This window comes from Pholis gunnellus, assembly GCF_910591455.1.
Source record: "Pholis gunnellus genome assembly, chromosome: 18".
NCBI classification, from domain to species: Eukaryota; Metazoa; Chordata; class Actinopteri; order Perciformes; family Pholidae; genus Pholis; species Pholis gunnellus.
In genome coordinates this window covers 10,551,403-10,564,739 of record NC_136545.1, presented here as the reverse complement: position 1 = coordinate 10,564,739, position 13,337 = coordinate 10,551,403, and the positions used below count along the sequence as shown (strand labels likewise).

Genomic DNA, 13,337 nt, shown 5'->3' with positions numbered 1-13,337 from the left:
TGTCAATGTGTTTTGTAGATCATGCCTACTGCTTTCGTACAGCTTGTTTTATTTAGCTTCCCTGACACCTTTCATGCATAGTTAACCAGATTCCCCGAAGGGCTTTTTTTTTTAGATGGTGTACAGAATGAGCAAAGACATGAAGGGACGGTAACTTTTAAAATGTTTCTTTCAATTAGTAGCTCGTGTATCCGTAATGAATGTAAACAGAATTCCAAAAAAGTCAACGACACAAATATGAAAAGGAAATGTGAGGAAAAACGTGACTTATAGCACAATGCAAATATCGCTGTCAAGCTCTTTAGTGTTCTGAGGGTTTATAAAGAGAGCTCCACCTCTCTTAAGAGCAACACACTCGTGACGTAGGAGGAACGTCAAAGCACCGGAACATTTCTTTCTAAAGACCACACACCGGCTGAGGGCTGCAAATGCCGCTATCGGCGCCAACTCTCAAGAAGATCACATTCACCCTGCTGATCACCAAATCCTGGTACCCTTTAAACTGCTTGTAATTTGATAGCAAAAATGAAATCCTTTTAATGTGAAACGTATGAGCTGATTGACGCTTCCAAGGCTCAATAGATTGTGTCAGCATGCAGCTGTGGCACATCTTCTTGTACCATTTAAGACTGAAGTCCTCACTGTTGCAGTACAGCTTTCTCCAGCCAGCACTAAATACTCTCATTTGCATAACAAGTGCAGGATCAGGTATTAATATGTTACTTTCAGTATAATTATGGCAACAGATTTGATGCTCGCCAGCTACAGTATAGAGCACTGAAAAGTCACAAATAAGTGCTCTCAGGTAGACGGACTGTAGCTCGAAGGAGACCACAGTCCCTGTGAGATTGGGTTGGTCCAACCCTCAGCTGCAAGACCCCTGCTAATCACTCGTCGAGGGCCATCACCTAGCAACTAGCCTTCCTACTGTTGGAGAGCCTCAGATAAATGTAGGCAGTTGGCGGATGGAAGAAGGAAACGACACAGAAAAGGTCTAATTATTATTTTTTGTTCACCATGCCGGCTCTCGTTTTCCTAATCACAATGCTATGCATTATGGCTAAGAGGCACTTAAGGCCTCTGACTAGCTGCCCCTGTGCAAATAATGAGACTGTCTGCTTTTAGGAGGCAATGCAACATTATTTCAGAGTACTAACAGGCCGTGGCTGACACTGCTGCTCACACGTTTTCTCCACCTCGGTAGCACGGGTGGTAAATATAGCTCGGTGTGGGAAGTTCTGGCAAGAGGCAGCTAGCTGCCTGCTAAGAGGAGAGCGTAGCAGAACATACCTACTAACTGTGGGCGACTGTCAGTTTTAAGGACGATGGCGAGCGCTGAAATATCTTATTTCAACACCAGTCAACAAATCAAGAATTAACAAGTGGACTATATTTGCAATAGTTTTTGCTAAAATAGTGTTTGACCATCACTTCTCATCGCATTAAACATGTAGGCCAGTTCATTTGTTGCCCATCAGGTTGTATTGTACTCGGTAAACAATGGATCAAATGACTGTCTGTAATGAAGAAAGGCGTTTGCTTATAGTGATGAAATTGCGAAGAATTATTATCTGCTTGATGTGTAAATACGCAACTGTTTGTTAGCAAGTTTCCCCCGTACAACTTTATAAGCTCATAATACGTCAGTGTTGTAGTTGGATCTTGTGCTGCTGCACAGACAAAAAAATCTTGTTGGTGCTGCCTTAAAACAACAGAGCAAGAATCATCCGCTGTGATTGCTCGGGCAATTGATGTGATTCTGTAGATGTGAAGAGGGAAATTGCTGACTATTACATTTTATGTATGTCTGTGCAATTGTGTGAATACATGCTTTTGATTAAAAAAAAAATCCCAATTTCCCTACTTTTCGTGCAATGATTCGAAGGTAATCGCTAAACGGTAAACATTCCGGTTTACCCTCTGTGTTTGTGTGTGCCATGTGTGTTTCAGGTGCTGACGGAGCAGGGCTGTGTGTTCCAGGAGAGACATGGCTGGGAGAGGCCTGGCTGGTTCAACAAAGACGGGCCCGCTCCTGTGAGACGCTACACACGTATACTGTACACAAGCATGTGCACGCTAATGATTTATTTACAACCACATATTGACAATAGGCACTTGGAAAGACACAAACGATTGAGATGCAAATTCTTCCACAAGGCTCGGTGGATAGGGACTGTTAGAAAATACTTACTGCCAGTAATGGACGACGCCGACACAGTATCTGGCCCAATGTTTTGTCCTTCTCTGCACATGGTGACAATGATGATTAATAAGCCTCTAACTATTTGTTTGTCTTTGTTGTTGCAAAGCTTAAAGACTATGATTACTACGGGGCTTATGACATTAAGCGGAATGTGAACTACAAATACAAAGAATTGCTGGGAAAAGAGTACACCTTTGACTTCCCTCCACATCATGACGTGGTAAGATACCAAGCGTAAACGTGTGTGTGTGTGTGTGTGTGTGTGTGAGATCATGTGTGTTATTTAGTAGAACAATGTCATTCAATCAAATTCAGCTTTCTGTTTTGTCAAAGCCGAGGTGCCAAAAAATAACTCGGGGTCGCCAGATGACTGTGAACACTCTCTGAAGGCTCCCGTGAGGAAAGGGAACATGTGTCCTCGTGGGACAATCGTGGACAACCGACAGTGATGAGGGAGCTGTTAGTGAGGTTTAGTGCAGACCAAACCAACTCTGCCGCTCAGAAGGCAGATGATCAAGGGGAGAATTAACAACCTTGACTTCAAAATCCTCTCTTATTAGTTTTAAATTACAGTGATGAATGTATGCTTCAAGGATCTGGCTCCAGATATCTTTAGAAATGTCGTGTTTGGCAACGAGAGGAAGATGCTTTTATCTCAGGAAGGCCTGGAGGGAATTTCTGAAAATTTGGCACAAACGTCTACTTGGACTCAAGAATGCACTGATTCGATTTTGGTGGTCAACAGTTTTTGTCGCCTCACAAAACACACGTTTGGCCGTTATGACAATTTGACACAAATGTCTAATAGGATGAGATGATGATGAACGATGAAGTGACAACATTTTGTAAAGACGTGGATGTAAACTGCAACTTTAAGGCTGACATTCTATTTTTTTCTCTTTGCAGATTAAGAGTGAGTGCCTCTCGTGTAGACATGGTGTGGCAGTGTTTGACATGTCCTACTTTGGAAAGTTCTATCTCACTGGACCAGATGCCAAGAAGGCGGCTGATTGGCTGTTCACTGCTGATGTCAACAAGAAGCCAGGTCAGTGTGCTGCAGCGAGAACACACACACACACACACACACACACACACACACACACACACACACACACACACACACACACACACACACACACACACACACACACACACACACACACACACACACACACACACGCGCGCGCACAGACAGATGGGAGAGAAGATTGACAGAATGAAGAGGGCAGATATATGGATAGGGAGACTAAACAAGATGCCAACATGTGAGCAAAACAGTCCACTCTTCCACAAAATCTCAAATACCACTAATAGTAAATACCAGTTTATAGTCTCTTAAAAGTTTTTTCTGGAACCTTTCAAAATCGACCTGCTTATAACAGGTGATTCCAAACTTTTGACTGTCAGTGTTTATCAAAATGATCAATAACATCATTATCATATAATCCTTGTTACAAGTAAAATGGAAAAAAAAGAATATGAATAGACATGAAAGTATAATTCAAAAGCACGATCCTCTTCCTGTTTTGGTTGAGCAAAAATTGACGCACTTCCTTTGTGCCAAGTTTTCATTTTCCCAGAACACCTGGTGGCAGACAGTGAAAAGTGAGGCGTATAGGGAACCAAATGATACGCCGATGATGTTGTTATTCTATGGCCGTTACATTGTGCAATCAACATTTGCATCATAAGGATAAGTTAAAGCAAAAAACGATTTATCCTGTTGATACTTTAATCTCAGTTTAAGTTTATTTTCTGCAGCCTATGTCATTTTTTTGCGAACATCTACTTACACTTTGTTATCCTCCACTGAGTCAGACAACCAGATCTCACCCCACCTACGAAGCTAGGTTCTCAAGAGCTTTTTCGACATCTTCGATGACACGCCGCGCGACCTCGCTTTCTCTGTCTATCTGTCCATCACTCTCTCCTTTGTCCTGTTCTCACTTACAGCACTTACAGCCGTCGCACTTGCCCCGAGAACATTTACTGTCTCAGCAGGCCGACCTATGCTTCGCTAACACATTTACACACCGTTTTCTTTAGTACCAGTGGCAGAATGAAACTGTCACAATCAGTGGTTCAAATGAGACATGACTGGGGGACAGAGACACATATTAGCATGTCACCGTAGCTGTCAGCTCCTTTAGCCAACGGATGACGCCTGGAATGTTAGTATTTTTTCGTCTCCTGTAATTAGATACACACTTCATTCACTTGGAAATTGTTTTGACGATACTCTCATGAAGACTGTTTTGTTCAGTGATGTTCTCAGCTATCATCGGGTTCGTATTTCGGTCGTAACCATTTTACAAAAGGACGAGGTTCACATGACGTGAGGCAGAGATTTATAATTGTTGCCCCTTAAAAGCAAGCTGTGAAAGAAGAGCAAGTAGCACTTGATCTTTAGGAAAGCACACGCACATTCAGAGACACACAAAAGCTTACAAACGGGATTGAAGATTGACCTCAAATTTAGGTTGTTTTTTTATTGTGAGATTTGCGTCTGGCATTGTTTCGAGAGACCGCGCACTTTTAAATTGGCCTATAAAGTCTGCGACATGAATAAATAGTGTGTGTGTGTGTGTGTGTGTGTGTGTGTGTTTCAGGCTCCACTGTGTATACCTGCATGCTGAATAAGAAAGGAGGGACGGAGGCTGACCTGACGGTGAGCAGACTGGAGCCTGGAGATGCCAACCTGCCGCTGGCGCCACAGTCCAATGGTGAGAAAGAAAGAGTGTGTTGTTTTCACATCTGTCTGCTATACTGATCGATTGCTCGCTCTGTTATTCCATCACTGTTGTGTTTTTGTCATTTTAACTGTTGTATTTTATCCGTCTATCTGTCATTGTGTTGCATCTTATTTCTTATTGTGCTGTCTCCTAGTATCTATCAATACTTTATATCCGCTGTATTCAGTATTATATTCTTCTATCATTCTATCATCTCTTGCAATTTGATGTAGCTATCGATTTATGTGCTGTTTTATTGGTCGTTCTCTATATGTTTTCTGTCAGTATTTGTCTGATGTTTCATTGTCAGTGTTCCTCTCATACTCCCCGTAATCACTGCTTATTTCCTTCGTTTCCTGCCCGTGTGCTCCAGGTGATGTGTACTACCTGGCCATTGGAGGCGGTGTGGCAGAACACAACTGGAACCACATCAGAACAACTCTTCAGGACCAAGGCTTCCACTGTCAGCTGACGGACCACTCTGAGGACATGGGGATGATCAGCATCCAGGGACCCAAGAGGTGGGGAAAGAAAGGGAGGAGGGAGGGAAGAGCGCTACGAATGAGCCGAGACATTATCGTGATTTAGAAATGACAAAAGGAGTGAGTGAGGGCAAAGAGCAGTGGAGAGGAGAGGGAAAAACAGAAAGAGGTAACTCTAATGAGGGGTTATGATACACATCCTGGAGACAAGAGGTGGGGGAAACTGAAAAGACGAGCTGTTGGATCGATAAGAGGAGAGCGGGTTAAGTGCCTATTCCCAAGACTTAAGAGGTGAAAGAATACAGGGACGGAGGTTGATTGAAAACAGGAGACGGAAGCAGAAAGGTTAGAGTGTAATTCTGCAGTTTAATGTGTAGCCGTTGGCTGTTTCACGATGCTGTGAACCCGGCAAAGTAAATTAAAATCAATTTTTCATCGGCGTAAGTGACAATGATAAAGATTACTCGGAGCAGCTGCGCTCTCGGCCTCAACGACAGTTTACACCTTGGGTTGGTTAGGTCCACGGCAGGACCTGTTACTATCTAACCTGCGTCATAGCGGGACCTGTTACAAACATATGAAGAGCCACTGGGTTCAGTTGTGTACGGATCCTGAATGCCACATGATTCCAATTGAACCTGTAGTTTTTGGTTTGATCATTTTTTTTTATAGATGGCAAAGTCTGTCAGTCGGTCGTCCAACACTTGGGTTTGCCATGACATTTTGTACATATGTATCCATGGTCCCCAGAGGATACATTATTAACAACTTTGGTGATTGCTTAACTTCCCACTCAATTGTAAAACTAATGTCATTCCAATCGGGTTCGGCTATACTTGGATATTTTGTTAGAACATTTCTGTAATAACTGTAGAATCACAGTAGAGATAATATCTGAGGCCTCTCAACTGTAAACTCTGCTCTTTATGCTCAACATGATATTAGAATCGTATCTCTTCACCTGCAGCGTCTGCCGCGATGACTCCCCAGTGTAAACACTGCAGTGATGATCTTCAAAGACTAAATGTCAAAAACAGAATTCACATTAGGTCTCACGAAGTTATACAGTTTGCAGATCCCTGCATTGAGACGACCAGGGATTAAGTAGTGATGGTGCTTTTCTCCCTTTAGCTTCTGTTTGTTGGAGCCTTGGCATTTTTTCAGAAAAAACGATACTGAACATGTCACAGTATTCCAGTTTGACCTCTCATCCATCAGAGCCACCGTCCATCGATTTCTTCATCTCAGGATGAGAAATGGTGTATAGTTCAGGGGAATGGTGCTGCACGTTCGGGCATGGGATGTAGTCCAAAGTTGTCCCTTCTCTTCTCGCTTCTTGCAGTTTTCCTTTTTGTGCTTCACTCTGACAGCAAGGCGGGCCACCTTTTACCTCTTCCCGATCTCGTTCTCTGAACTCCTCATCTGTCTTTTCTTTCCCTTTTTTTTACCTCCCCTCCTCCCAACCCCGCCGCCCTGCATCTTTGTTCTTCCCTCTTACCAGCAGCAGGGTTAGGCCACTCTGTTCTCTGTGTGGGTTGTGTCGATTTCTTCTCCGTGAGGCTTTTTCTCATCTTCTGTTAAGTTTCTTTTCTCTCAATCCTCAGGTCTCTGTAGATCTTTTCCAGCTCGTTCTCAAACTCTCCTCCCCAGTCTTCCCTCTCGGCTCAATTGCCTATTCTCAGTGTCCTCTTCCCCTTTTTCAGATCCTGTCCCTCTCGCTTTTATTGCTTACGTCAAACCAGAAATCAGTGCGTCACTAGCAGCAGTAGAACAATATATATATACAATATATATATATATACATGTGTGTGTGTGTTTCATTATTGATACACAGATGCATAAACGGATGTTGATTATGGAGCTCATTGAGTTTTGCTGAGCATCCGAAGCGCACTCGGCTTGTGAGTGTTTGTATTTGCATCAGTGGATGTTTCCTTGTGTGCATGTCAGCAACATAAACAAGATTAGCATCTACATTGCCTCCCTCCGCACAGTGCCTTAATGATTCTCAGATCTTTCATATTGTTTCTGCCACATATGAGGAATTGCGGAAAATCGACTCCGATGTTTGGGGTTTGTTTCCTTTATGAAGCAAATTGATCTCTTTAAAGTTTGAGGAGATTGGAAATTACAGCGTTTATGGAAATGCGTTTGTCTCCCAGAGATGTCTCACACTAATTCTCCAGAGAGGGGGGGGGGGGGGGGGGGGGTCTCTAGACTTGGATCTTTGTCGCTCACACAGCTTCGGCAGCGCTCTCCAAAGGGTGAAACTGTGTGCTTGATCGTTGGCTTTGTAGTTATGAACATTTATACTATATGAAATGATATGATATCCTGCAAGAAAGCGCTGTGTATGTTTGCGTCCTCTGAGCCACAGCTGAGAGGCACAGTTAAGTGGCACGACAGAGAAACAAATTGGTGGTTGCAAGACTCCCTTCCCCATCCCCACACACACACACACACACACACACACACACACACACACACACACACACACACACACACACACACACACACACACACACACACACACACACACACACACACACACACACACACACACACACACACACACACACACACACACACACACAAACAGAGCAATTCAGTGATTATATATAGCTAATTGGCCTTGCTCTTGGTCTTGGGAGTTCAGTGAACAAAGCAATGCTTAAAGGAGTACAGAAATTGGAGGACAGCCTGAAGAGAACATTAGCCGGTGCATCATACTGGAAGATGCATGCATATTGTATACGCAAGAAATGTTTTCTTCACATACGACTATACCCTCATACACACCTCTCTTCATCCAGCTATGACCACATTGATCGGGACACCCACACAGATGCGCAAACATGTACAGCTCACACAAACGTAACCTGAACCCCTTCCCCAAATATCTTCAACCCTGGCTTCATTTCACACTGTTGCGAAAATATCTCCCAGAAAAGGCCTCTACCTGCCCACGCACAAACACACAAGAAGCAAAGTGAGCTAAACTTAGTCCCTTTTTTCTGTTGACTCATTTTTATGTAATATTGATTTCAGTGTACGTGTGTGCCTGTCTGTTTGTGGGAGAAGGAGAGATGGTACGTTTCTACATCAAATATAATGAGTACTCCCGTAGTTTTGTAGTAGGGCTTTCTTAAAATATTTAAGATGTCGAGAAAGGAAAGTCTGATCATTTGAGGATCAAAAAGCATACAGTATCTTTCACCACACCAGGTGCACAGGTGCAGACGAAAAAAATATTGACTACCACTGGTTCTGTGTCTTCCCTTTTATGTGTGCAGCCGAGAGGTGCTGCAAGAGGTGTTGGACACCGACCTGAGCAACGAAGCTTTCGCCTTCTCTACCCACAAAGTTGTCAACGCAGCAGGGCATCAGGTGAAAACACACACCACACACACACACACACACTCACTCGGTGCCTCCACTCATTTCTACAATAATTGGATGAGCTTCAAAATAACACTGAGTGCTAGTTAAATATAAGAAATACTGTCAAGTTTTTTTAAATTATTTCAAAGGTTCTGTTAACTGAGAGTGTGTGTGTGTGTGTGTGTGCGTGTGCGTGTGCGTGTGCGTGTGCGCGTGCGCGTGCGCGTGCGCGTGTGTGTGTGTGAGAGAGAGAGAGAGAGAGAGGGGACAGATGGCATGTCTCAGGCGTCCTTGTGACTTAGATACCACGTCCGTCCACACCTTTTTGTTTTTCTCAACCTCTTTCCGCCTTCTATCTCTTTCTACTTCCTCCCCTGAGGTCAAAAGTCAAAAAGTAAATCCGCTGTTGTTTACAAGCACTGGGGAGATCGTGTATTTAAACTTCCCTGTATTTGTCATTCAGTTTTCAAACAATCATGCCGTAAGGTGACGGAGCCTCAGCCTCTCAGTTTGACCTCCACACTGTTCCTGGCCTCGGATCAAAAAGAGCATGTTGTACCGGCTCATGCAGCGACACATATGTCCACACACGCTCGCTCTGTCTTCGCGATTGCATGAATTATGCAACGCTCCGGTGATTGCAGTCCGCATCTTCTCAGAGTTCTGCAGAAGTGTTTTGTGCGTGTGTGTGTGTGTGTTGCTTGTGGTGCGTTCCAGCTGGTTGCTGGCCTCGTCTGGGTGACATTTTAATGGCTGCACTGCTGCGAGAACAGAGCTCTCTCTCTCTCTCTCTGCCCTCTGCTCCCCTCATAGCTCATTAGACTCTCTCTCTCTCTTCCCAACACGCCAGTTGAAGCGAGTGTGCTGGCATGCATGTTAGGTCATATGAATTCATGTTTATATGCATTTTTGTACTTGTGTCTGTGCTCTGTGTGTCCGTGTTTGATGTTTGCCTGGTAAATGTGTAAGTGACAGTGTGCGTAAGGCGTGCATGTATTTCTGTGTGGTTTAAGTTTGTCGCCTGTGTGTGTGTGTGTGTGTGTGTGTGTGTGTGTGTGTGTGTGTGTGTGTGTGTGTGTTGTGTCTAAGCGTGGGCCTACTGTCCTCCCCAGAGTTTCATGGCGTACATATGGGGCCCAGGGTGATCCCTGGCTGGCCAGATGGCCTGGCTTTCACAGCACCCACTGGGGAAACTATATTTTTTTCACATTTCCTCACTCGCTTCTTTTCCTCTTTGTTTTTCTTTAGCATTCACTCTTCTTTCTTATATATCATTTTGCATCCTGAGCATTCTGGTATTCTAGTCACAATAGAAACATAACAAATCCAGGATCCTTTCCTACCTTCAGTATGCCTGCATTTTCTTGTTCATCAACTTGTACCTTTCACCTCTTTCCACCTCTCAGGCCCCGTCTCTAGCTACCACCCTGCTCTCCTTTTTTATTCTGTTTTCTCTTTCACTTCACTTCCTCCTTTCTGTCCTCCGTCATTTTCACCTCTTAACCCCCGTCAATCTCTTTCAGGACTAAAAGAACCGAGGACATTCATGTCTCAAGGGAGATTCAAGTTTCCCTGTTTCCCTCTGTGTGTATCTTATCTTATCATTGCATCTTTTCCATTCCAATTATTTTCTTCCGTTTTCTGTCGTTTTGCTTTTCGCTCTTCAGCAGCAGCACACAGTAACTGCTGTTATTCGTAAAATGCAGGACAAGCACTGCAGATCCGGTCCTTTAAAAATGAAGTGTTTGTGTGTGTGTGTGACTGAGCACAAGCAGAGACATGGCAGCTTGGTCCTCTACATGCCTCTCTCCATCACTCTAAGCCGCCGCTCTCTCTTCCAGGTGCGAGCTATGCGTCTGTCATTTGTCGGAGAGCTCGGCTGGGAGCTGCACATTCCCAAAGACTCTTGCCTTCCAGTCTACCATGCTGTCATGGCTGCTGGTGCAAAGCACGGCATCATCAACTCGGGCTACAGGGCCATCGACTCACTCAGCATAGAGAAAGGTAACTTAGAATAAGAAGCCAATACTGTAGATGACAAACCCTAAGCTACAAGTCCAGCTCTTCTTTTGGTGCGTCTCACAGCTAAAGTCTTTGCTCGTTCTCCTCCCCTGTTCATCAGGGTACAGACATTGGCACGCCGACCTTCGCCCAGATGACACTCCCTTGGAGTCGATGCTGGGCTTCACCTGCAAACTGAAGAGCTCGATCCCGTTCGAGGGCCGTGAGCGGCTGGAGAAACAGAAGGAGGAGGGGCTGAGGAGGCGCATCGTCTGCTTCACCATTGATGAGTCAGTAAAGCCTGAGATTATATGCTCGCCAGACAGACATTAATGCAAATTAATGAAAAAGCAGAAAGTGTGAACACTGTGGTACATTTTATAAACGCTTCCTGTAGTGAAGCCACTTAGACATTTTACACAAATTGATTACATAGAACCACAACCTAAAATAGTTTAGACGACGGTCTTACATAGAGGAGAAAATCCTTAATATTGATGCGTTTTCCAAATGTGCAGTGAGAAAATGTAAGACGTGCAGCCACAGATATATTGTGTAAAAGGATCAAGCAGCGGTTTAATGGAACATTATTGAACTTCCCTGCTGTGTTTTTCTTTTTAGACGTTTTACATGCTAGATTTAAAGTGAATACATTCTTTGTAAATGCAAGCCCAGACTGAAATTTTAAAAACATTTCTGTCTTTTTCTATTAGATTTTCTTTTCCGAAAACATATAAAACATTCAAAATATTTCACTTCGCTAAGATTCTAAGATGCAGATACATTAACTCGTGGTGTGGTTGTTATTAATGTTTCATCTTCAGATGGAGGATAACCTCTTTCGAATGAGCAGAGCAAAGTCGACAGCAATTTGCCATCAAGAGAACATTGCTTCTAGTGAAAGAGATGTGATCAGAGTGGGCACATTCTGTTTAGTCCTGACAGTCATGATAAGTGTGAATGTGTGTGTACGCGTCTGTATATACAATTGAATCTTGTGTGTGTGGGAGGGAGTCAGTCTGCTGTGCTGGGAGTCGAAGTCAACAGACTTCTGTACATGTTCCTGGGCACATAAAAACATATTTCATTAAATATGCTCTAGGATTAGGTCCAACTTTAATGAAATGAGTTGATTTTGTGAGTGTGTCTGAAAGGAACAGGGCACGTGTGTTGTTTATTTGAACGAGGTGAAACACTCCCTTCTCTTCTTCTCCGCCAGGAAAGTACCGATGTTCGGTCTGGAGGCTGTTTTCCGTAACGGCACTCCTGTTGGTCACCTACGACGTTCTGACTATGGCTTCTTTGTCGACAAAACTATTGGATATGGATACATCCGCAACCCAGATGGAGGAGTGGTAAAGGCCTTAAAGACTTATACATACAGTATACCTACACACTGTATCCCTTTCATTTGCCTCTTTTATGGTTCTGTGTTTAATACGTTTTGTTTCCTAATTCCTAATTTGTTTCCTAATTTTCTTATATTTGCTTGGGTACACCATAGCTCTCAGTTGTCTTAATGATTGGAATGAATACATACACTTAACTAGAAAAAGAAAGTACTGTATGTGTCGTGTTTATTCAAAATGTAAGCCGGTAGCTGCATCCGTCTCTTTTTTTAGGTATTATCATAGCCTCAGGCTGTCAGTCATGTCCCACCACTCACTTTACACTGAGTAATATGTCTTATTGGCCAGCATACAGTTTTTGTTGGTGTGTTTCTCTCTCGATAATAATACAGACACACACACACACACACACACACACACACACACACACACACACACACACACACACACACAGAATAACAGATGGAACATCAAACAGAAAGATGGAAGCAGCAAGAGACACACAAAATATTGGTTGAAGTGTTGTGCTTTAAGGCAAAACATTTTGAAAAAAAACTTCTGTGATTTGTTTGAGTAGGAGTGTGTGCTCAGTACACACACACACACACACACACACACACACACACTGCGTGCACATGTGTGTGTGATAGCATGTGTGCCCTGGTGTATGTGTGTGCGCTCATATCCATCCCCAAGTCGTGACCAGCAATGCAAAACAAAGCGGAAAGACCATTGGCTTTGTCGAGCACTTCAGTCTGGAAACGCACTCACTCAAATGCGGACACATATGTGTGCGCGCGCACACACACACACACGCACACACACACACACACACACACACACACACACACACACACACACACACACACACACAGACAGGTCTGAGGGATCTAGTCTCCTGTCACTCAGTACGACAGAGCACATCCCCTACAATCACATCACCGGCTTCAACAGAAGTAAGTGTGAGTGACAAGTGTCTCTCTTAAACTGACCTGCGTATAGGAAGCAATACAAGTGTCTGCACTCCTCTGTATGCTTGATCGCTCTCCATCTCTTTCTCTTCCTTCCTTCCTTTGTGTTTTCTCTTTCAATTCACCATTTCACCGCTCTGTGGTATCGTGGTAACTAAGGAAGTTGGTACAGTACACCATTAAAATGTATCCCCCAATTTCATTGGGTGTCAGACCGA

At 43.7% G+C, this 13,337-nt stretch overlaps 1 protein-coding gene across 2 annotated transcripts in view; it reads left to right on the top strand.

Annotated features, from left to right (window-relative positions):
* Nucleotides 1-13,337, top strand: part of sardh (sarcosine dehydrogenase) — a 36,649-nt gene that overhangs the window by 19,714 nt on the left and 3,598 nt on the right. For both annotated transcript variants that reach the window (XM_079179610.1, XM_079179611.1), the window contains exons 13-21: nucleotides 1,951-2,034; nucleotides 2,310-2,423; nucleotides 3,110-3,248; nucleotides 4,813-4,926; nucleotides 5,309-5,456; nucleotides 8,711-8,804; nucleotides 10,640-10,802; nucleotides 10,921-11,089; nucleotides 12,019-12,154. In XM_079179610.1, the coding sequence (XP_079035736.1) occupies nucleotides 1,951-2,034; nucleotides 2,310-2,423; nucleotides 3,110-3,248; nucleotides 4,813-4,926; nucleotides 5,309-5,456; nucleotides 8,711-8,804; nucleotides 10,640-10,802; nucleotides 10,921-11,089; nucleotides 12,019-12,154 (1,161 nt within the window). The remainder of the gene's footprint in view (nucleotides 1-1,950; nucleotides 2,035-2,309; nucleotides 2,424-3,109; nucleotides 3,249-4,812; nucleotides 4,927-5,308; nucleotides 5,457-8,710; nucleotides 8,805-10,639; nucleotides 10,803-10,920; nucleotides 11,090-12,018; nucleotides 12,155-13,337) is intronic.